Source organism: Perca fluviatilis, chromosome 2 (genome assembly GCF_010015445.1).
Source record: "Perca fluviatilis chromosome 2, GENO_Pfluv_1.0, whole genome shotgun sequence".
Classification (NCBI taxonomy): Eukaryota; Metazoa; Chordata; class Actinopteri; order Perciformes; family Percidae; genus Perca; species Perca fluviatilis.
The window spans coordinates 30,359,601-30,381,941 of NC_053113.1; the positions used below are offsets into that span (position 1 = coordinate 30,359,601).

Genomic DNA, 22,341 nt, shown 5'->3' on the forward strand with positions numbered 1-22,341 from the left:
CGAATATACAGTCATAGCCTCAAAATGGTATCCTATAGTGTACTGTAATAGCATTTAATACCTGATGTAACCTCAGAGACAAAAAAGACAGCCAACCAAAAACAGCCATGTGCAGACTGAGAAGAGCCTCTGGCATTTTGACATGGTAGTTTAACCTGCAGTAAAACTGACCTTTATTATTCAAGAGGATGCCTTACAGTGGATGACATTTAATGGATAGACCTCAAACAAAGGAATGAATCATTCATGCAAAGGTCAATGCAGATGCCTGTCCTGTGCAATGTCAATGCATTAGCTAGTGAGCTTGAGGACACTAAATGGCCAAATCATGAAACAGGTGGCCACAAGTTTAAATTGCTTACCATTATGTAAAACAGCTGTTCACCCTATTCATGAAGGCAAACAGCTGTTCACATTGAACAATGTGATAGCAGACTTTTCACTGTTGAAAGAAAGTGAGTGAAAGACAATCATCTGTGATCTATTACGATACAGTCTATGCATTGCCCATCCTCTGTCCATCTGTTTTATATGTGATGACATTTTAAACACCATGGATGGATGCATCTTCCTGTACCACTGATTGGCCTGATCAGTAAACTAATTATAAAGGTAAACACATGGCGCTATAGTTATATGGACGGCACCACAATAGGGCCATATAGTTGATTTGCACTGCAATCATATCTTCATGCTCAGCTAGTTTGACAGAGATCAGAAGATGTTTTGACAGACAGAAGTGCCCCCAGTGGCAGACAGATCCACAAGCAAAGGATACCACTGTTGATATTTAGCCACTCAAGAGAAGTGGGCAGAAATTATGTTATGGTAAAAAAAAAAAAAAAAGGTAAGCAGAGCTGTAGATATACTGTATAATATGCCAAAAATGGCTTTTGAGAGGAGAAAGATGTTCTCTATATAGTAGACAGATTTGAAGCATACAGCCATGGACAATCTCTGGTGAATGAAAAGTTTTAAAGGGAATGAGGATGGCATACCGGACCATTCTCTTGTTATCCATTATTATGTATCTGTGACAGCCTTTGATGTGACAGTCTGGGGAAATTGACAGACATACAGCTACTCCAATGGATTGAGAGCACCCGAGGGGGGTTGAAGCTCATCCTGTCACTTTAGGGCAATGCTACAGTATAATTCACCACATGAAAAGGACGTTAGCAACCTTGCTCTCAATCACTCATCTCTCTCTCCCTCTGGGTCTGCCTCATTCGGTTCCTCTTCATTTCCTTTCTCCTACTCTTACACAATGGCATGTAGTCATATGCTCGTACTGAGTGATGGTCACTGCACATAAATCATAGACTTTTTTTTATCATCATTGCAACAGGGCAGGAAGGGACACTGCTAAAGTCGTGGACTCTGCGAGTATCCATCACCCGCAGAGGCAAAACCAAAGCTCCTTAGGACCTTCAACAGTATCAGCACTCATATGTACTGGATATCTCCAGATACTAGCTCACAGTAATATTTCTCTTCCCCTCTCCCTTTTGCACGTTCAAAGAGACAAAACAAAAACAGTTTGCTTCAAAGCCATTTGCCACTCTTAATCTCATGCAACCAACATGCATGAAGTGATGAAGTGCAAGTTCTGGGATGAAAACGGGACATATATTGTTCACATTTTAAGATGTTCTGATGAAAGATCTGGAAGAGGCCAGGGTCACACATGAAAAAAAAACAAAAAAAACATTACACGAGTATTTTTGCATAGCTTGAATGAAAAATAGCTCATCAACATGCAGTGATTTAATCAGCTGAAATCCAAAGTATAACAAGAATCAAATGAGAAATACAAAAATGAGGGGGAACGGTAGCATGATTTAAGGTTTGATTTAAAATCTATATTTAGCATTAAGAAGTATCAGTTGGATTGGATTAAGCGTGATATGAGAGAAAGATACTGGTGAGGCTGCGTTTATCTCTACATTGACGGTGTGAGAAATTCAAACTGGGCTTCAGGGAAACTGGGCTCCCAAGAGATATAAAGTACTTTTGAAAAGACTACAAAGATAAGAAGCAGGAATGGAACATGGAGATGTATAGAGAAAAGGCATGGAGAGATGTCCAGAGGGAGGAAGCGCAGGACAAGTCATTTATGAAAGTTGGGGTGTTGGGCAGGATGTATCGGAGGGCATCCAAAGTTACCATAGCCTAGCCTGATAAAGCTCCAGGGATAACAACCGTGGACTCTGTGTGTGTCGTCATCATCCTCACACTGTCACTGCTGTAGCTCCAGGGATCTCATGCCCTCTGCTTCTACAGCCACAGTATCCTATCTGCTGTTTCTCTCTCTCCCTTACTGTTTTTAATATCTGGTGCTTCAACTGAGGGCCACTTGTGCCTTATTATACCCGCACCGAAACAGCACATGGGACCCAGATGGCTAGATGGGGCCTAAAACGCCACCACAACAGCTCTCGGTTGCTCACACTCACATACAGACACACAGCTACATAAATGAGGCTTGAATGTTGAGTAGGTGTGCGAAGTTATCATGCAGGCACGGGCTACAGAGGTTTCCCTAGTGAACGGAGTAGGAGGGTTAACAATGTAACTGGGATGCCTCAAGGGATCTGTGAGGGTAAACACTGTATGCTTAAGCCTGATGCTGAAAAAACAGTGGTTGTGAGAGTGTGTGTCAATGTGCACCTCTGCTTCAGTGTATGTGAGTAAGAAACAGGAAGGACAATATGCTTTTGTTGTTGCTGTTGTAATAGGACCGGTGGATGGCATATCCACATGGGACTCCCTACTATAGTGTGTATGCAGCTGATAAGGTGAGGACAGGACAGGACACAGGTGAGCGGGAGTGGACGTTAATCCACGGCGCTTCCGTACAGGACTGCACTCTGTGTAATCTGAGGTAAGGAGATAGAAATACAAGAGGAACAATCATCCACTGACCCTGAACAGTCAGGGAGCCGGTGATGGAGACTGGAGAGGCAAAAGAGGAAAGGAGGAAGGCCACGCAAACACACACGCTAACACACACTGAAAGCCGGAGACCTGTCAATTGATTCAGTGCAGAGCGAGTTAATAACACAGTTGGCTGCACAGTGAAAATAGCCCACCTGTCTGTACACAGTTAATAGACTGCCACACTGCCCCGAAGTCCCAGTTGTGTGTGTGTGTGTGTGTGTGTGTGTGTGTGTGTGTGTGTGTATTTAATTGTGCCTGTGCTTATCTTATCCACAGTGTCCATGATGTCCTGTCATTGGATTTATCATTCTCCACTACCTGTACCCAAATCCATCTGATCATCTGATGCTTACTAGTCCAAGCTCAAAGTACGTTGCAATGGTTCATTCAAAATCTGCAGATTTATTTAATGCTTCTATGCCTCCGTCCCATTGTCAGTGTCCATATGGTTTTATTGTAAAATGCATGGCCTACAAGACTGAAAAGTAATAGTTCTCTTCCTTTGAGTCTACTTTCACGAGTTTTTTTTAACACGCATATTCAGTGGTTGCAATGTGTGCTTTGGTGTCACACTAAGCTACTGCTTTCGGTAAAATTAATCAGATGTGAAAAAGATTTTGTAAACTGACTCACTGTTTTGAATAAGAAAACAATAAGCCCATGAAAGCACTTCTGTGTGTCAGCTGAAAATATCCTGAATTAAAGTACTGAAACTGAAAACACAATCACACAACTTGAGTACTGCACACTGTGGTCAACATCAGACCGATTTTTTATTGTAATCTATCCCACATTTTTTTTATTTTGTCTTTCCCTTGTTTTTTTTAATCCATTGTACTTGTCTCTCAGGCAATGAGAAAATATTATCAACATATTATATTTTGTGTCATGTATCCTCACTTCTAGTTCTGCTTAAAAGAAGAAGAAAACATTCTGGCTGCTAGCAGACCATCTATGCCCTTCATGTTTCCATTTGTTTAATGCTGAGGCTGTTTTGCGTAAAACCAATCCCCACTCCTTTTTATCAGTTCCCATTTTATTATATCTCCATCTTTCCTTTTCAACTCTTATTTCAACTTCAGTTTTAAATGAGATTTCTTTCATTTAATTTTCGTCATTTTCTTAGTCTGTTTACGATTTTTCTTGTTTAATTTTTATGTACATGATGAACAAACAAAACTGAATGTTGTCACTAGGCAACCATCTTAGAAGCATGATCAACTGGGGACCATTGATACAACATGGAGACAAAAGATGGTTTGTTGAGAAGAAAAGATTATGTTGCCTTAAACCACACAGTTTGTTTCTGAAATCTCCCTACCATCATCCTTAATGACTGAATTATGTCCCTCCATCTCATTGATCGATTTCACCTGCGTGAGTTGACTCTATATACCACAATGTGAAATACACAACATGTTTTCTGTGACCATATCATAACTGGTAAGTTATGCTGTTGCCTGTGTCCTCACAAACAGAAACAAACCAACCTGGAGCTTGGACTAAACATCCCTCCCAGGGTTAGTTAGCCATTAAGCAAGCAGCCATCCCCAGCCTCCCGGAGAAGGGCCTGGTAAATTAACCATTAACACATGGCAATGAATTTCAAATAAAACAGCAGGCAATGCCACAGATGTACACACATATACTAAGATGGATGAAGGCATGTGTGCAGGTGAGTGCACACATACAGTACATGTTAGCACACATACACAGGAAGGAGCACAACACACATCAGGCATCTGTGTTGCCAGAGGTGGTGCTCAAGGCAAGGGTGGCAGCTGCCGATGGCTGTGCCAATCGATTGTAATGGCAGAGGGCCTGGCAACAGCTGAGGAGGGGGGCTCTGAGGTCTCGCCAAACTCTTCACTGTGAGCCATGATCAAAGACGTGGCATAATGGACTGGGAATGGCAGAATGGGGTGTCAGGGGAGGAGTGTGTAAATCTGCCATGGGAGAGGGGTCTCCATATGCGCAGGTATGTGTGTGTGTGTGTGTGTGTGTAGATAATTTGCTCATGTGGGTATAAAATGGATGGATGAGATAAGAAAGGAATTTGACACCAGGGCACAGGAACCAAATCAGTGTGCAAATTCACCAACTGGTTATATGGGAGGTTGCTACATTAACACACTACTAGGACTGCAAGGTATAAATCTTTACTACATTTTTTTGGTTAATGTAAAAGCCAGCAGTAGTGTTTCAAAAAAATATTACTTTCCTGTTACTAACAAAAAACAAATGGTCCCAATACTACCGCACTATTGATTGTATGCATATCAGATGTGCAAGCTACCAACTAAAGGTGCTCACACAACAAGCTTAACCAAGTGTTGTAAATCACCAAACCAGAGGTTAGTGATGCTCCCTTTTCAACATTACTAATACATTAAACATGATGCCCCAGTAGACTGTTTTGCTTGTTGTTTTGTGTCACGTTGTTGGGCCGACCCCCCTTTCTTAAGCCCTGAGCGAGCCTGAAGCTACTGTAATACATTTTGAAAATGGCCTTGCCATTTCAATAATTGAATGCACCCTGTATTTCTTAAATATAAAGCCTTGATTTTTTAAGGCTGTTGACTAAGATACTGGGGCTGTTTTAAAAACAGTTGTAATTTAGGTTTTTGCTCAACTTCAAGAAGGTATCTTTATTTTGGTATGTTTATCTTTTTAAAACCTAAAATATTTTTTCTTCCAATTATGTGCTTGTTCTGTCTATTCATTTTTTTCAAAGTATGGTATTTAAGTTAGACATTTTAGTTTGTGAAAACACTACCAGCACGTATTGGACATTGGCCTAAAAAAAAAAAGTTGCACCATCTTACAGCCCTCAGTGACTGAAGTGAGGCAGAGAGAACAGAAGAGAGAAAAAAACATCTGTGATATGTCAATGAAACTGCCTGGCCATAGAACCGGGCTATATCTCATCAATGCTCTAATCTCAACCATTACTGGAGTTATTCTGTAGTAATAGAGCAAATCCCATACAAACAGTATGGGATCCTAACCCAAGCCCATTAGCTTCAACATAGCTGCCATCAATTTTAACTATATAGCCACACATGCTTCTCTGCCTGTAAGAAAGACTTGCTTCTCTTGTACTGCAAGGACAATGTGTACATGTGCTCCAAATGTGTGTGTGTGTGTGTGTGTGTGTGTGTGTGTGTGTGTGTGTGTGTGTGTGTGTGTGTGTGTGTAGAGAGAGAGAGAGAGAGAGAGAGAGAGAGAGAGAGAGAGAGAGAGAGAGAGAGAGAGAGTGAAGCTTCTTATCTGAAATGAATTGGACAGGGACAGTTTCCCTGTAATATCAGCCATTTGTGACCTTCTTTGCTTCCTATACATGTATACTAACAGTGCTGGAAGGAGGACAGAAAAAGATATGGTCTTGGCTGTCTGGTGTGTGTGAGTGTTAGTGTATGCGCCTGCATTTATGTATAAACCTGCCAGCCACTGAACCTTCAAAACCTGCAAAGCATGATGGACAGTCATGAGAGATTTAAAGAAGTCCATGACATTGTCTTCTAATTTATGACCATTTCGATCAATTCTGATACTTTAATCTGTCCAAAATCATCACCATCATCACACACAATCATCCTGCAATTCTGTCACAATCCTCCCTAAACATTACTACCTGCAGTATTAAGTGCTTTCATTACTTCCAGTTTTATAGATGCCATTACTAAAGGTACAGTAAAAAACAACAACTTTGCTTTGAACTTATTGTAGGTGACTAGGACAAAACTATGACATTTTAAGGTAACTTTAATGGAGCTCGGTTCTCCATTAAAAAACACTTAATACCAGTAATAGCTCCTCCCTAGTTATCACTGCTGGGACATTTCTTTCTTGTCTTTTGTTCGTTTCTAAATAAGAAATAAGAACACACTTTTGGTAACACTTTACTTGAAGGTATCGACATAATCGTGACATGACACTGTCATAACTATGACATGACACTGTCATGAACGTGTCATAAACGTTTATGACTTCTGTCATTAAGTGTCATTCGGTTTTCTTGATTATGACAAGTTGACATTAATGAAAGTGACATTACCAGAAGTTGTCTTGGTCATGACAAGTTTACATTAAATTAGTTTGGGATGTCTTTGTAATGACAAATTGACATTAACCAGGATGACTTTACCAGAAGATGTCTTTGACATTACATTTCTTTCGAGTGTCCTTATTAAGACAACTTGACATTAAACAGGATGACATTATGTCAAGTTGTCATGACAAAGACATCCTCTGGTAATGTCATCCTAGTTAATGTCAAGTTGTCATTACAAAGACATCGCAAACAAATTTAATGTCAACTTGTCATAATCAAGACAACCCAAACAATGTCAACTTGTCATGACAAAAACCGAATGACACTTAATGACAAAAGTCATAAACATTTATGACTTGTTTGTAATGTTTATGACACGTTCATGACAGTGTCATGTCATAGTTATGACAGTGTCATGTCAGGATTATGTCGATACCTTCAAGTAAAGTGTTACCACACTTTTTTTTATGTTGGTGACATTATATGAAAATGAATTTGTACCATTGTAGTTTCTTGGAATCCAGGCCATAAATAATAATACAGAGATGAGGTTCTGCTTTAAAAAAACAACAACAATGTTGTGGTCAAGAGATGTAGATACAGAACATACTGTTACAGCCACTACTCCTGTAGCCATCTCAACATACAGATTTTTATCAATGCATCAGAGTAACAAGCAGTTAAATGACCGGACATCAGAAAAGTTGAACTTTACTGCCAGCACAGTTACAAATATCCAGATAGAGACATCCTGAAAGAGAGGAAAATGCCAGCACCTGTTGATGTTTAAGCACTGTATACATACTGTATATGCATGCTCATGTTGTTGGCATTGATCTTGTTTTGTTCTGCCCTAATCAAAACCCAGTCAACAAAAGCTGTTTCCCCTGCTTGCTGCCAGTAGATAATAGCTCTCCACAGGAGGAAAGGCAGAGCATTTTCAGCATTTACAGCTATATTGTCATGAATCAATGCATAAGCGCAAGCACTGGCACAAGTTTGTGGAGCTTGCATGGTTGGCTGTGGCAACATATATTTAGCTATTTTGAGGCTAAATGTGTCAGAACAGCAGTGGCGCACACATGCTGGTGTAAAATGGTTTTACAGGGGGAATAAATTACAATAAGTGTTTGGCTGGCATCAATCATGACTAATCAAATCATCTCTGTCTAATTCCCTTTAAAAGCTCTCCACAATGCACTGACTGTAATGGACGAGGAGAGTCAAGATCCGCTGCACAAAAACAGCTCCTTCTGAAGAGGAAATTGATGTCATTGTCTGGGAGATGTAGCATTGTAAGGCGCAAATGTGGGATAAATAAAAAAACAGTTGAAAACCTTCCCTACTTACCTTACTCTGTGCAGGGCAATGTATTAAGTGCTTGTTGTTATTGTAGATTACACACCCAGCGTGCAGCAGAAATAGAACTATAGCTTACTGGTGTAGGTAGGTGTCTCATCATGCAGGATTTAAAAAACAAACAAAAAAAACAAAAAAAACATAAGGATCTCCTATTGGATTTTGAATTTGACAGGGAGTCAAAATAAAAAATACATGACCCCTCCCCCCCTTTACACATGCATTATGCATAGAGATATGTCAGAGCTAGATGGATGCCTCAGAGGATGTCGCCCTGAGCAGTCGGGTGTCCGTTGCCTTGATCAAGGACAACATGGCAGGAGGCGAAAGAGAACCAATGGTTGCCATAATCTTAGATTAAGGCTGACTGAGGCAAAAACAATACATTCAATTGAATCAATGTTAAGTTACAAGTAATGCTTTAGAATCACATTCGTAATTCATTATAAATGTCATATTGTTTGACACTTTAAAGAATAGACTTTTCAAGCCTGTCTTAAAGTGATAGTTAGCTGCCAATTTAAGTGATGAGGAAACAAGCCACAGTCCTCGTCCTGTGCAAAAATGCATTCCTAATTTGATCAGAACTTTGAAATTTGAGGCCTCAGTAGTGTCAGTTAGACAAGTCAAGTAAGTATCTTCCAAAGTTAGTCTTTTTAGTACGATATTCTTTGTTTTACTGTCTCTCCACCACTGCTGAGCATGAAATCATAGTCTGGGGAATCACGAAGAGGGGATTCTGTTATAAATTTGATGAACTCATACTGCTCAAGCCTCATATTAACCTTAGGTAAACTTTGGAATGTATTTTTGTGGGAACGAGGACTCTAGATTTTGTCCTCCATCTCTACCATTGAAAGTACATTAGGAAGTCATGTTGTAATGGCTAGTATGAACAGGAGGAATGATTACAGCGAGCAAAAACTGTGTAATTGTAAAGAGGGACATGTGAGAATTGTTTTACAACAATCTTGAAAAAATGTGCACCTTTTCTTTAAAGAGCCCCTATAATACTCCTTTTTAGCATCATATTTGAACTCTTGGGGTCTCCTAGAATAGCTTTACATGCTTTGATGTTTAAAAAACATAGCAGCAGCACCTCCACCTGAAACAGTCTGTCCGAGCTCTTGGCCGCCTTCCTAAAAAGCCCAGTCTGCTCCGATTGGTCAGCTGGCCCACTCTGTCGTGATTGGTCAACCAAATTCAAACAAGCCACTGAGCGGGCTGTGCTTGCTCAGGTAGCACCAATGGGCAGCACATTTGAAATACTGGGCTGGCTTTCATAATCAATGACATCATTAATTGAGTAATTTCAAACAGGAATGTGGGTGAGCCGTTTTCAGGCAGTTTAGAAAAATTACATACATGAAAAATTATAAGACACACTAAAAGACTGGAAAAAAAAAACATTATAGGGGCTCTTTAAGGCTTAGACAACATGAATTAGAGGATATCATTAGCAAAGTAGTAGATACAACTTGAAAATTATACATTCATAAGAGGTAGGCTAGCAGTATATAAAAGAGAGCTTGCTATTAGTTTTACCATAATCCAGAGGATTACAGATACTGTATAGGCTGGTATCAAGGTTTTATCACAGATACATCCATGTGCCATGTGGTTCAGATTGACCAAGGTTAAATCTTTACACTATGTAAATTGTGACACACCACACGTTCAGCACATCAGTGACAGTTTTCACCATAACCTAACTTCCGTTATAGTGCTATTGTACATCATTGCATTTAATTGTTAACATATCCTATCATATCGACTGTGCTTGTATAACCGATCCAGTACGAAATTGGTATTGCAGCTTCAACATAACTCACACTGGTTATGTTTAAGTATGCAAATGCAATGCAATTTAAGCGTGCAATGGAAGTTAATGCTCTTGTGTACATTCCATATCACATTACTCCAACCATTCAGTGTAAAGAATTCCTCGGCAGCCAAACAAAAATGTTTAATGGATAATCCACAGGCTATAGTGTAATAATAAATAATGTGACATCTCCACACCAGCATTTAACTCATTCTATTCAAACCTCAGCCATGACTTTGCTGTTCAACTCTGCTCTACAATGCCCTGGTTATGACATTCATTCTACACCACCATGGAACTATTAATGTTAATGCACTCATTTTATATGAACTAAGCTCATGCCTTCCATCTCAGCATGTAGCAAGCTCCATTACACATCCACAAACATCATCCCACAGCTTGTAATTAGTTTGTTAATAATTTAAGTCAAATGTTTTCATGTTTTGTGTGTAGCTGAGGATAGGCAACCATTTTCTATGAGTGCATATAGAGTATGTTTACATAGACAAATTAACAAAGATTTATTTAAATTTGTCTTTATAAATCCCAGTGACGATAAATTAATTCAGGAGGATATGTTTTGTGTGTGTGTTGGGGTGTGTGATTGAAACTAAGTATACACACACTCTACATGCCTGTGCAGTGACTTTATCAGATTTACTGAATAATTTATGTGGTAAGCTTAGGAGCAAAGCAGTGTGCATAATTGCATAACATCACTCCTATCTGCCATTCCTGTCATTAACTAAACGATTGGTCCCAGCACCTGCCCTGGTAATTAAAACCTTAGAGATTAATCAGAAATTCTCCCCCCTTCAGTCGACGCCTGAGGTTGAGATTTGTCTGTGCATGTGCATGAGCTTTATTCGACCTAAAAAATCCTGAGCAAACATTTACAAATTGGGTGACTGACTTCTGAGGAAACATATCCTGTAACAAAGGGCATTGTTGCCTCCAGGTACACACACACACACACACACACACACACACACACACACACACACACACACACACACACACACACACACACACACACACACACACACACACACACACACACCATTATGTAATTAACTCCCTTTTCTTTCTGATATGTCCTCATCACATTTGCTGGCATCTGAGTGAAACAGAGAGAACTGGGCAGTTGGCTCTAACAGGTGGTCACCTAAAAAGGGATTCAGCTCAGATGTGGCCTGTAGCTTCAGGTCTGTGAGTACACATGTCTGAGTGTCATTAACCTAATGGCTCGCACAGCATATGGCTGAATAATTAAAAGCAGTGTGAATAATAATAAATTCTCCTCACATGGCTCCTCAGTTGGACGTCAGTCTCTGCTTTAGCCTCAGTTCATACAGAATGTGAGAATGTTTCACTTGAGAGAAACTAAGGCTACTTCCCTCAGTTATTCACTCTCCCTCAAGCCCAACATGCCATCATCCCTGTTCTTCCAGTAACAGTGAGTTAAATGAGTTCATAACTGCCAACTGAAGTCAAGAGTGTATGAGGGCTAAATAAACCTGACTGGAGGCAAGGGCACAATGATTCAGCCATGGTGGTCCTGGCAGTCAGCCTTAATAAGTCACTGTGAGTGTGCATGGGGTTGAACTGAGGGAATTGACAGTGTGGTGCTGCTGACTTGTGGGTATTAGCTCAGCAGGACTAATTATGCTATAAAACTCTACCTGTGGGCTTAAATTTCACCGATCCACCCTTCCGTGACTGGACACACATACAGTACAGGGCATGCGTGTGTGGACACATACATGAACAAACACGTGTGCACACACTAGCCCAGTATACCTAGAAATTGTGTTCGTAATGATGATTCTGCAGTACATGCTGCATGTCCAAAGCCAATTGTGGTAGATGAGCATGTGGCACGTCTGACTTTCATGCCAGACAGCTTTTTTAAAATACCACCGTTACTAGTGTTTTACCTGCCTAAGCTTTACTAAACCTTGACCCTACCGTAGCTGCCATGCACCAATATCGTCGGAATAAATCATTTTGAAAAACTGCAGTAAAAGTCTTTGATGAAATGTGATCAAGTGTTTTGCTAAAAATTGAGTCTGAGTGACGTAACACAAAATCCCAAATCACAGACCCAGGTCTATTGTGATATTTTGTGTGTGATGTATGGCTACAGGTATTTGTGCTTCTGGGTAGCACACACAAATACATATTTATGAGGACATCCACTGTGGCTACACCTCAAAGACAGAGAGCTAGTGCATGCAGTTCTACTGTATTTACTTTAAAAAGGCGCATCTCCAGTGAGAATCACTACATCATACACAGTGTGTTTTGCCTCCCTTACATCCATCTCATGACAAACTGCATCCCACCCTGACTAACAGCTCCAGTGATGCCAGGCGTTGGAGCCTGGGTAAAGATGGTGCAGGCTCAGCCTCTGCTGCTGAGACAATGGCGCCAATTGAATTAAGACCACCAAGAATCCTCTATCGTGTGGAAAAGGGAGCAAGGAGGCAAAGAAAGATTTGTCTGACTTTTTCCTGTGTAGCCTGTCTGGTTGCTGTTCCCTCGGTACTCAGGGGTGCTCTGTAAGTGTTGTTTTAGAGTAATGTAAGGAAAAATGAAAATTTAGTGTTAACAAATCTCAGGCTGGATCTCTGATGGTGTGTGTTTGTGAATACAGCAGCAGGTTGAAAACAGCATATAAGCCTTTTTTTTATTTAGTTATAATACAAATCTGAAGTTTTATCTTAAGTTAGAATGTCAGTATGAGCTCTCTTAATTAGGTGTCAAACTTGATTGGACACTATTTACATAAATCAGTTGATTGTCAGCTGATGAAACGATATAGGTGTCCTGCCTGAACTAAGGCAAACTTAATTAAGTAAATAATTGATCAACATGCTGTTATTTGTCAGATCTGAAACATTGACTATCAAAAAAATCTATTTTTTTTTTAAAGTGCTGTGATAATACTGTGTTGTTAGAATTTAACAACTTTAGGAACAATCATATGTTGACTTATCTGCTTATTTAAAAATAAAATCACTTAACTATTTCCTGTTGTCTGGATATGACAAAATAGACCTGAACCATAAATCATACAGTACGTTCTAATGTTGAAAGTATCATTTGACATTTAGTATAAAAGAAATCAATGTACTAATTAATTTTATACTAAAACAAATTATATATAAATATATAGATACGTGTATCAATGAATATCAATGAAATGGTGACACTGAAACACTACTGTACCACCAATTCTACATCTAAAAAACTTTACAAAAAACAACTTTTTAGTTTATATTAGCTTTCCAAGCCTGTGCAGAAGCCATCACACCAGCTTCTATATTTTGACAGCTGTTGGGCATTTTTATTATATGCTGACAAAACCACAAAGCCATATATATGATCATTGGAACATTTCCAGACTTTTTAGGACAAATTGAAAAGTCTGCTAAAAGCTACTCAAATCTGTAACCTCTGACTCGGCATTGGTTTTTATTGATTTTATTGTTTTTTGCAGACATGGTGTGTGTGTGTGTGTGGTTGTGTGTGTGTGTGTGTGTGTGTGTGTGTGTGTGTGTGTGTGTGTGTGTTTGTGTGCGCTGTGTATGATTTTGTTTTCAGGGACTGAAGATAAAAATGATCTTACTCTAGTGTAATACATTAAATGTTAACATCAATGTTAAATATTGTACATACAACGCACTTACCAAATACAATACATATAAATGTCACACAAAAACAAAAGCATATATACAGTATGCTCAGGTTGCTTTTTGCTGTGGTTTAACAGTGGCATACAGCAGTAAAGGTAACATTATTTTATCATTGTGTCAGAAGAGATTTAACAACCTAAACAGTCAACACAAGAACAGGAATGGTCAGTGTTTTTTACTGAAGTGCTTAAAGTTGATGGAGCAGGCACATGAGAGATGGGACCCTCTGTTGCGAAGCAGGATCTACTCCACCGTATCTATGGTCACAAGTTTTGGGAATGACTGCAATAAAAAGATTATCGATACAAAAGGCCCAATTAATAGGATATAAAACTCACTATACTGCATGTGGCAAGCAATTTGGGATGATTGCGGTATGAAACTATTGTGTCTTTGCTTTGAAAGGAGCAAGCTGATGACGTTGAGGCATCTTTTAAGGACGGCCCTGGGCACCTGACAGGCTAAAACAATTAATGAATACATGGGCAAAGAAAACCAACAAACATAGACAGCCTAGTTTTCGAGTTGTCCCTCAGGGCCCAATAATAAGAAATGTGATTTTTCATGAAATGTCAGTGGCACTAAAAAAATCTGTTTTTTAATACATTCCCCTGCCGCCCTTTGCATAACTCATTCCAAATAAATGGTTGTATATTGATAATGCATACATTTCGTGAAATCAGATTCAATGGTAATCAATGAAAAAAATATTCATAAAGTGGAATAACAGGCACACAGTAAAACCAGACAATGATTGATCCATATATGAATGTTTAACAACTTAGAAATATATATAAATATATTTTGATTTAACATTTTATCTTTAATGTGTATGCGGCATGTGTCTGATCGTCTTATGTCTGTATGTATGTATGTATGTATGTATGAGCTTTTGAGCATGTGCTGTTGGTCATGTGAATTTATTTGTTATTCAAATGTTTTTTTCCAAAGGTTGCTACGACCCGAACAGCAGCTGCTTATCTACAGGATACATTTTGAAGCCACCTAAAAAACATGTAAAGTACATTTGATTAGTGTATTTAAGGGCATTGTGATGCAATGTATAATACCATTTTTTCAATACCAAGATTTTGGGTCCAAAATCCATTATAAACATGGAGATGTTGAGTGTAGCTACAGATTTGTGTGTGGCAACAGATTTCCACAACAATCAATATTAATCCTTACTCTCTGGTTAAAGAGAGACTCCACATGCTCTAAAAAATAAATCCTAAGCCTGTTCTCTTGCAGTATCACAGACAGCACATTTAAGGTGAGCAAAAGGATATCAGCTGAGGAAATTTCACAGCACTTGAGTGAGCAGACACCCAGTGGGTGCCAACAGCTAAATTTAGTGTTGGTCTCATAGGAGGAGGCCTTCCCTGTGGTGAAGGAAACATTATGTGGGCATTAGAGAGATATGAGAATGGCTGTCTAAATGTATTAACAGTAGACACATCATCTGTCTGTTATAAGCAACACTAAATAATACAGTGTATTGAGACTCACTTAATTGGAATCTCTTAAAGGGGTGATAGAATGCAAAACCGATTTTACCCTGTCATAGTTGAATAACGACAGTTTGGAGGGTAAATAGGACATACATAGAACCTCAAAATCCCATTGACACCCCTTTCCTCTGCAAATCTCACAATTTGAAACTGCCTCTGAAAACAGGTCAATCTGAACAAAGCTAAAAGTTGATGTCAACTTCTCAAATCCTCCTCATTTGGCTCAACCTTCTATCTTTGTAACGCCCCAAAATTTACATAGGCCACTAACTGATCTGAGGTCAGTTAGTCTTCTAAATCTAGGTCGTGCAGATCTCTGCTATTCCATTACAAAATTCACTTCTGAGACTTTTTTATGTGAGAAATAAACTATGTAAAACTCAAATATGGGCCGTTTTATGAAAATTGATGGCTAATTACAAATTTGGTAAGTCAGTGTCAGACTTCACAAGCTCCACAATCTGCCGGGACAGGTGGCGGCTGCTGGCCGGGTTTGCTGCCTTCCCTGTCGGCCTCTCCCCCTTCACAGACCCGCTGAGCTGGAGCTCTGTCAGGCTCTCACACACGAGCGGCGCAGTGTACTTTAGAAAAGAAGAAAGTTTTGCAAGGATATTGAAAATGAACCACAGTCGTAAATGCAGTGTTGCAGACTGTACAACGGAATAGCCTACTGGCCCAGAGAAAAGGGTTTAGAACAAGTATATCAGACGAGAGGGAGTTGTGGATCTAACGCAGCGCTGCAGAGGCACTGGCAGAAGACAGGCTTGCAGGGGTTCACTCTCCTCTCCCCACGCTTACTAGCTACAAGGTGAGTTAATTCTTTGGTGGAGGTTTTTTATGTCGCAAGAGTAACGTTAGAACAACACTAGTTATGATGAAAGTGTCGAAACGTTTTTATTTTGTCTCGGCTGTTTTTGCCACTGGCTCTCGCCTGGGCATGTCTGGGCATGTAACAGACAGTGTGCCTGTGTTTGTATGTGTGCGCTGTGCAGCGGTGTGTGTGTGTGTGTGTCAGTGTGTGTGTGTGTCTGTGTTTGTGCACTGTGCGCAGGGCAGCAGTGTGTGTGTGTGTGTGTGTGTGTGTGTCTGAAATATGAGACCTGCTGTCGCGTCTCTAATGTGTGTGTATTTGGATTCGCTCAACCAATCAGCGCGCAGTTCATCTAAATATCCATGAGCATACCATATTTGGAAGAAAAGCTGTCGTTCCAAATAGAGTCAAAACACTGGGATGCATAAGGGCCAAAAGAAAATAGCACCTGGGCCATTTTCAGCCCAACCAATGTTACATACCCTATTAGGAGACCTTTAGGAACAGTGTGAAATACCCTATATAATCATTATATCACCCCTTTAATATTAAGCAGTTAATTGTGCTAAGAAAATGAAAAACATTTTTAAAAAGTGACCACTGCACACCATTATGTGCTGCTCCTACTACTTATCTTATTAAGTATATTTCAATAGGTATCATAAGATGGAAAAGTAATCCATCTCCTATGAAACGTCCTACTGCCTATGATTTACGAATAGCATATAATTGGCTTTTTATATTCCGATATTGAACTAGACAGAGGAAGTGTGTGTGTGTGTGTGTGTGTGTGTGTGTGTGTGTGTGTGTGTGTGTGTGTGTGTGTGTGTGTGTGTGTGTGTGAGAGAGAGAGAGGTGTTTATGAAGTGCAAGCTCTGCAGTGTAAGACAAAGTTGGCAGTGTTGATGAATGAATCTCTAATGAAGGACCATGTGGTTCTCCTGACTATTTTCCTAGATTTTCCCTCCCTGTATTAACAAAGACAGACAGATCAGCTCATAGCAGTGATGGGTCTGTGTGGAAGAGGATTTCTCCAAGTTAGCATAAGCAGCGGCTTCTTGGCTGGATGAAATTAGACGGCAGACGCTCTTCCACTCAACTAATGGGGGAATACCACTCACAAAAACAAGCTGCACCATATGGGGGTGAACAAGGATTTTCATGTAATGCAGTATCTATTCTTGTTTAAATGTTTTATCCATGTAGCTCCATGTCTGAATCAATAAGAGGTCTTCTCAACAGAAAGTTATTTCATTTTGTTAATGGATTTGGCCTAATATACTGTATTGAACATTTTATGTGTTAATGTCTCTGATTTAATCTATCAAATTATGCTTTTTATAATTAGTCAAAGCTTTATTTGTCTGTGTGGTATTTCTTATTACAAAGCAATACTGAAGAAAATTCAATTATTTATACTCTCCCAGGTCAAGATCACTGTAATTCATATTTTCATTACTCTGCAACAACTGCCAACAACATTGCAAATTATAGACAGTAAAAAAAAATACTTGAAAGACACCTTTTTTTTTTTTACCAATCAGAGGGTCTACCAGGCATGTAGACATGCCATACATGCCAACTAATTTGCAAACAAAAGTCCATTTTATTCCCCGGTTTGCCAACAACACAGCTGAGACAAAGCTAAGTTCCTCAGTTCACCTACACTGAGCTTGCTGCTGGCTGCTGGATGGTCCTGGCGGGGAGAGTGGCAGGGGCGGGAGGTTGTTTTTGGCCCTGATACATTCAGAGAAGGCCAGACAGTGACATTATGCCAGCCAGGCAGGACTCAAGGGACAGCCATGTTAAATACCATCTCATGGAGCGCAAATGGCATGGAGTTTGTTGTGGTGTTTGGGGGTATGTGTATGTTTGCGTGCATTGGTGTGCTTTGAAATTTGTGTGTGGCTGTTGGTTTCTGCCTTGTGCATACACACACACAAATACATAGGCAGAGGACACACACACACACACACATACTGACAGTACGCTGGCAAAGAGACTGGTGCTGTGCACAGATGACATTAGAAGAAAAGGAAAAACAGGCCAAAAGCCTAATTATCCATCAACGATGCAACATGACTGAGATAAACATAAACCACCATTGCTGCTGAGGTGTTTTTGTATTAACAGGTGGAGGGTGAAAGAGAATGGAGATCGAAAGCAGAGGCATGGGGCTGATATTTATCCAACAATATTCACAAACAAGGAATGATTTGTTCTTGGTCTTGTTGATACAGTAAACCTAGAGGTTGTGTTGTTTTTAAAATACAGAACATTGTTTGGGGGCATCATATGCGAAACCACCAAAAAAGATTCTGCAAACCTAAGCTCAATTGTGGCAGTGCTGTGAGACACGGAGCAGACAAGAAAGTGATACAAACATATCTTGTTCAAAAATAAGAGATGTTGATACTGTTCAAAGATGACAGTTAAACTGACTCCATTTTGTCAAGGCTCAAAATACTGGAAGGATAAAAAAAGACTTACTTCTCTCTCACACAATAGGAGAAGTAAAGCGAAGAGGGAAGGATCAAAAAGAAGCTGCATTAAAGTTCCAATATGCATTTCTAAACCTGATTTACACGATTAGTTTTCAATACTTTTAGCCTTACAGTAACCACATGGGGATTCATATTCTGATTTTGTGGTATTACCTTCCACCCTTCTCCCCTGACAACAAATCTCACTCTCAGCTGTTCCTCAAAGTTGACAACCATGCTATAAATAAAGTGAGCCGTTCAGTGACCACGATGGGAACATAGTCTGCGAGCTGTAGCATCAATCTCTATCTTTACCTCTACTTCCCATTTGTTTATAGTATATACACACACACACACACACACACTTTTCTACCTAAGACAAGGGGTCTATACATAAATAAAGAGAGAGTCAGTCCAACTTTTGGTAGACAGGGAGCTAGTGACAGCGTGTCAGAGACCTGCTGACTGTAAGAGAATAATAACAAGTAGGAATAACTCCCACTGGTTACCAACAGACTGGCAGGTTATGAGACTTTTGAACCATGCCCTCTCAGATGCAATGTCTAGTCAGTTTCAACCGTGGTCCACCGATCTGCCACAATTTCCAGAAGCAGAATATCACTGTGGTTTCTGCTCAACTTCCTGCTATTGTCTCAAACTGTTCAAGCTGCTGGTGTAACGACACCATTGATTTAGCCAGAAATAACAAACACTAAACATACTTTTTGCTAAAAATGGTCCAGCCCTGATTTTCAACTTCAAATCGTGATATATGCTATAATGCGTCAGTGAAATGTCAACTTAGTTCCAGCTGACATTCACAACAGTGGGGAAAGCAGCCATTTTTAGCATATGGGTTTAAGCAAATATTAAGGCTAAAATGAGGGTTTTATAAGGGTCAGGTTAAGATAATGATAGGGTTTGGGTTCTGGGTTCCTAATCAGATTTTGTAGCACTGCCCTACGGACATGGACTCCGAGTATGGTTCAGGAGTTTCAGTTAAAAAAAGTGGTTAGCAATGGGGTTAGACTAAGATGATGGTTATAGTTACATATTCAATAGCAAACAGACTAGTTGCACTTGGATTCCACAACTAGTGAAATATATATTAATATCTATTATAAGTTTGAAAAAAAAGTATTATATTTGTGCTATGGATGTCTATGGTGTATTGTGGTATAGCCCAGAATGATTAAACTCTTCTCTACACAGATACTGCATGGCGTTCTCTCTGCAACACTACTTAGAAGAAATGTGATTTTTCTTTTTTTTTCTTTTGTCTACGCTGGGTCTAGTGTATTTCAGAGCCAATTAGGACTGTTTCAAATCCACACATTTTTAGCGAGTTGATACATCAAGCCATGTGTAACTGGGGAAACATGGGTATTTCAACACTTTTGATTGAATTTCTTCAGCCAACTTTCCCATTACAGACTGTGAAGATAGACAGTGCTATCAATTTGAGCTAAAATTTCAACAGCTATCTAAACTCAATGATCTAAACTCAAGCTTGATAATTACAATTTGAAATTCATTCATTCAGAGATTTTTCATTTCATGTGGAGAAGAAAATCCTTTTATGCATGCACTAAATAAATATCCTGTAAGTGTGAGTTGTAATGTCTCTGAACTAATAAAAAAAGACTTCCAGGGTCAACATGCGTCTGTAGCATTTTTTCAACTGCTACTAGATTGTACAATATTGCAGTTTAGTCGTACAAATTTACCTATTCTGAAGGAGAGCGGGCCACCAGAGGTGCTTCTCACCCACATGGCTAAGAAGAGCAGAAGCGCCCAGGCTGTGAGCATCTTCTATGACTCCTCATGGGTCCTGCCCCGGGGGTGCCCCTGTCACAGCCACCTGGAAAATATACAAAGCAGAGCACACCAGTTATATATCAACCAACATCAAGAGGGACACCCAAAAGCCAAAGTTATACAGCAGATGGTTAAACCTGCAGACATACAGTACTTTCTCTCTATGTCTCTCTTACTCTCTCTCTCTGTCTGTCTGTCTGTCTGTCTCTTATGTTGCATGCTGGGAATCTGTTGGTGAGAGTGTGAAACTGCTGCTAAGTGAATCTGAGGCCCACAGGAGTTTTGATGACTGCCACACTGCCATAACACAGAGCAGGATTTAAATCAGCAGTGTCCAGAGCCTTCTTCTCTTCATCTGTTGGTCACTTATCTTGGTGGAATGTAACCAAGTACACACGTACACACGTACACATGTACACACATACACACACACACACACACACACACACACACACACACACACACACACACACACACACACACACACACACACCTTCACCATACCTAGAGATTGGCATGGGGTACTTTCCATAAGATCATCTCTCAATGCAAATCAAACCATCTATTAGGCTAACTGAAATAAAACCATGCCAATATCTAGGTATGGTGAAGGGTATATGATGATGTGGGGTTATTTTAATTCCAAAGGCCAAGGGAACTTTATCAGGATGCATAGAATCCTGGATCCATGAAATAACTGGCTTTTAAAAATAAAAATCTGCCTGCCTCTATGGGAATTTAACATAGGGTTCTGTATACTAAGGCCCCTGGATTTTAAGGAAGAACATTTATTTATTTACGATACATTATTCATTCACAAAGAAAATTGGTGCCCTTAAAGGTTGGATTTTTCCTAATTTTGTTAATTAAGGCATTAAGATACATTTCCAAAAGATAATTTTTTTATTCCTATTTTTAGTCAACTTTAGCATAGGTTCATAAACTTATGAGCACCACTGTGTATATATATATATATATATATATATATATATATATATATATACTTTGAATGCACAACATCTAAAAAGGGAAATATTGTAGGCTTTACTCCACTACAATTTAATACCATTAGTTACTTTGCAGATTCAGGTTATTTTTACAAAATAAAAAATCAAATAAATAATCATATATTATTATCTATTAAACTACCCAGCAGTATATAAAGTTATCAAAATTAGATCCACCTTTACCAGCTGCAACATAAGTGATGTGTACACACTAAAGCATCTCTAATTATAATATATATATATATATATATATATATATATATATATCTGAAATGGGCTATTCTGCATTAAGAGTATTTTTGCTTTTGGTATTTTTTGGCCTTTATTTATACAGGACAGCTGAAGAAAGGAGAGAGAGGGGGAATGACATGCAGCAAAGGGCCACAGGTCGGAGTCAAACCTGTGGCCGCTGCATCGAGGAGAAAACCTCTACATATGGGCGCCTGCGCTACCAGCTGAGCTACCCAGGGATCAAACTAGTAACTTTCCTATCACAAGCTGCTTCTCCAGCCTTTAAAGCCTCCATTGTCCTGTCCTAGTGTGTATATCGAGTAAAAATAAAATTCTTTCAAGCATTTAGCACATGCACTTCTCCCAACCTTTTAACCTGTAATGTCTTTCTCATTGCTAGGGCTCAGGCAGGCTATGACAACCTGTCATATGTGTCTGTCAGTTATGTATGAATAAGGCTGTTTTTGGCTCGGTTTGCTACGTTCATACACTGAAGCACGGTGTCCTCTGTGCCCTGTTTTTCCATGTACTTCTCTTCTTTTTGAGTTATTCCCTCTCAGTATCTGCTCTTATGTTATAGGTTAGTGAGTGATGTTGATGTGTC

General features: G+C 39.5%; 1 protein-coding gene across 10 annotated transcripts in view; it reads right to left on the reverse strand.

Moving 5' to 3' along the window:
• Positions 1-22,341, reverse strand: part of grik4 (glutamate receptor, ionotropic, kainate 4) — a 334,323-nt gene that overhangs the window by 141,421 nt on the left and 170,561 nt on the right. For all 10 annotated transcript variants that reach the window (XM_039786171.1, XM_039786191.1, XM_039786208.1 and 7 more), the window contains one exon: positions 20,409-20,542. In XM_039786171.1, coding sequence (XP_039642105.1) covers positions 20,409-20,490 — 82 coding nt within the window. In that variant the 5' untranslated portion in view covers positions 20,491-20,542. The remainder of the gene's footprint in view (positions 1-20,408; positions 20,543-22,341) is intronic.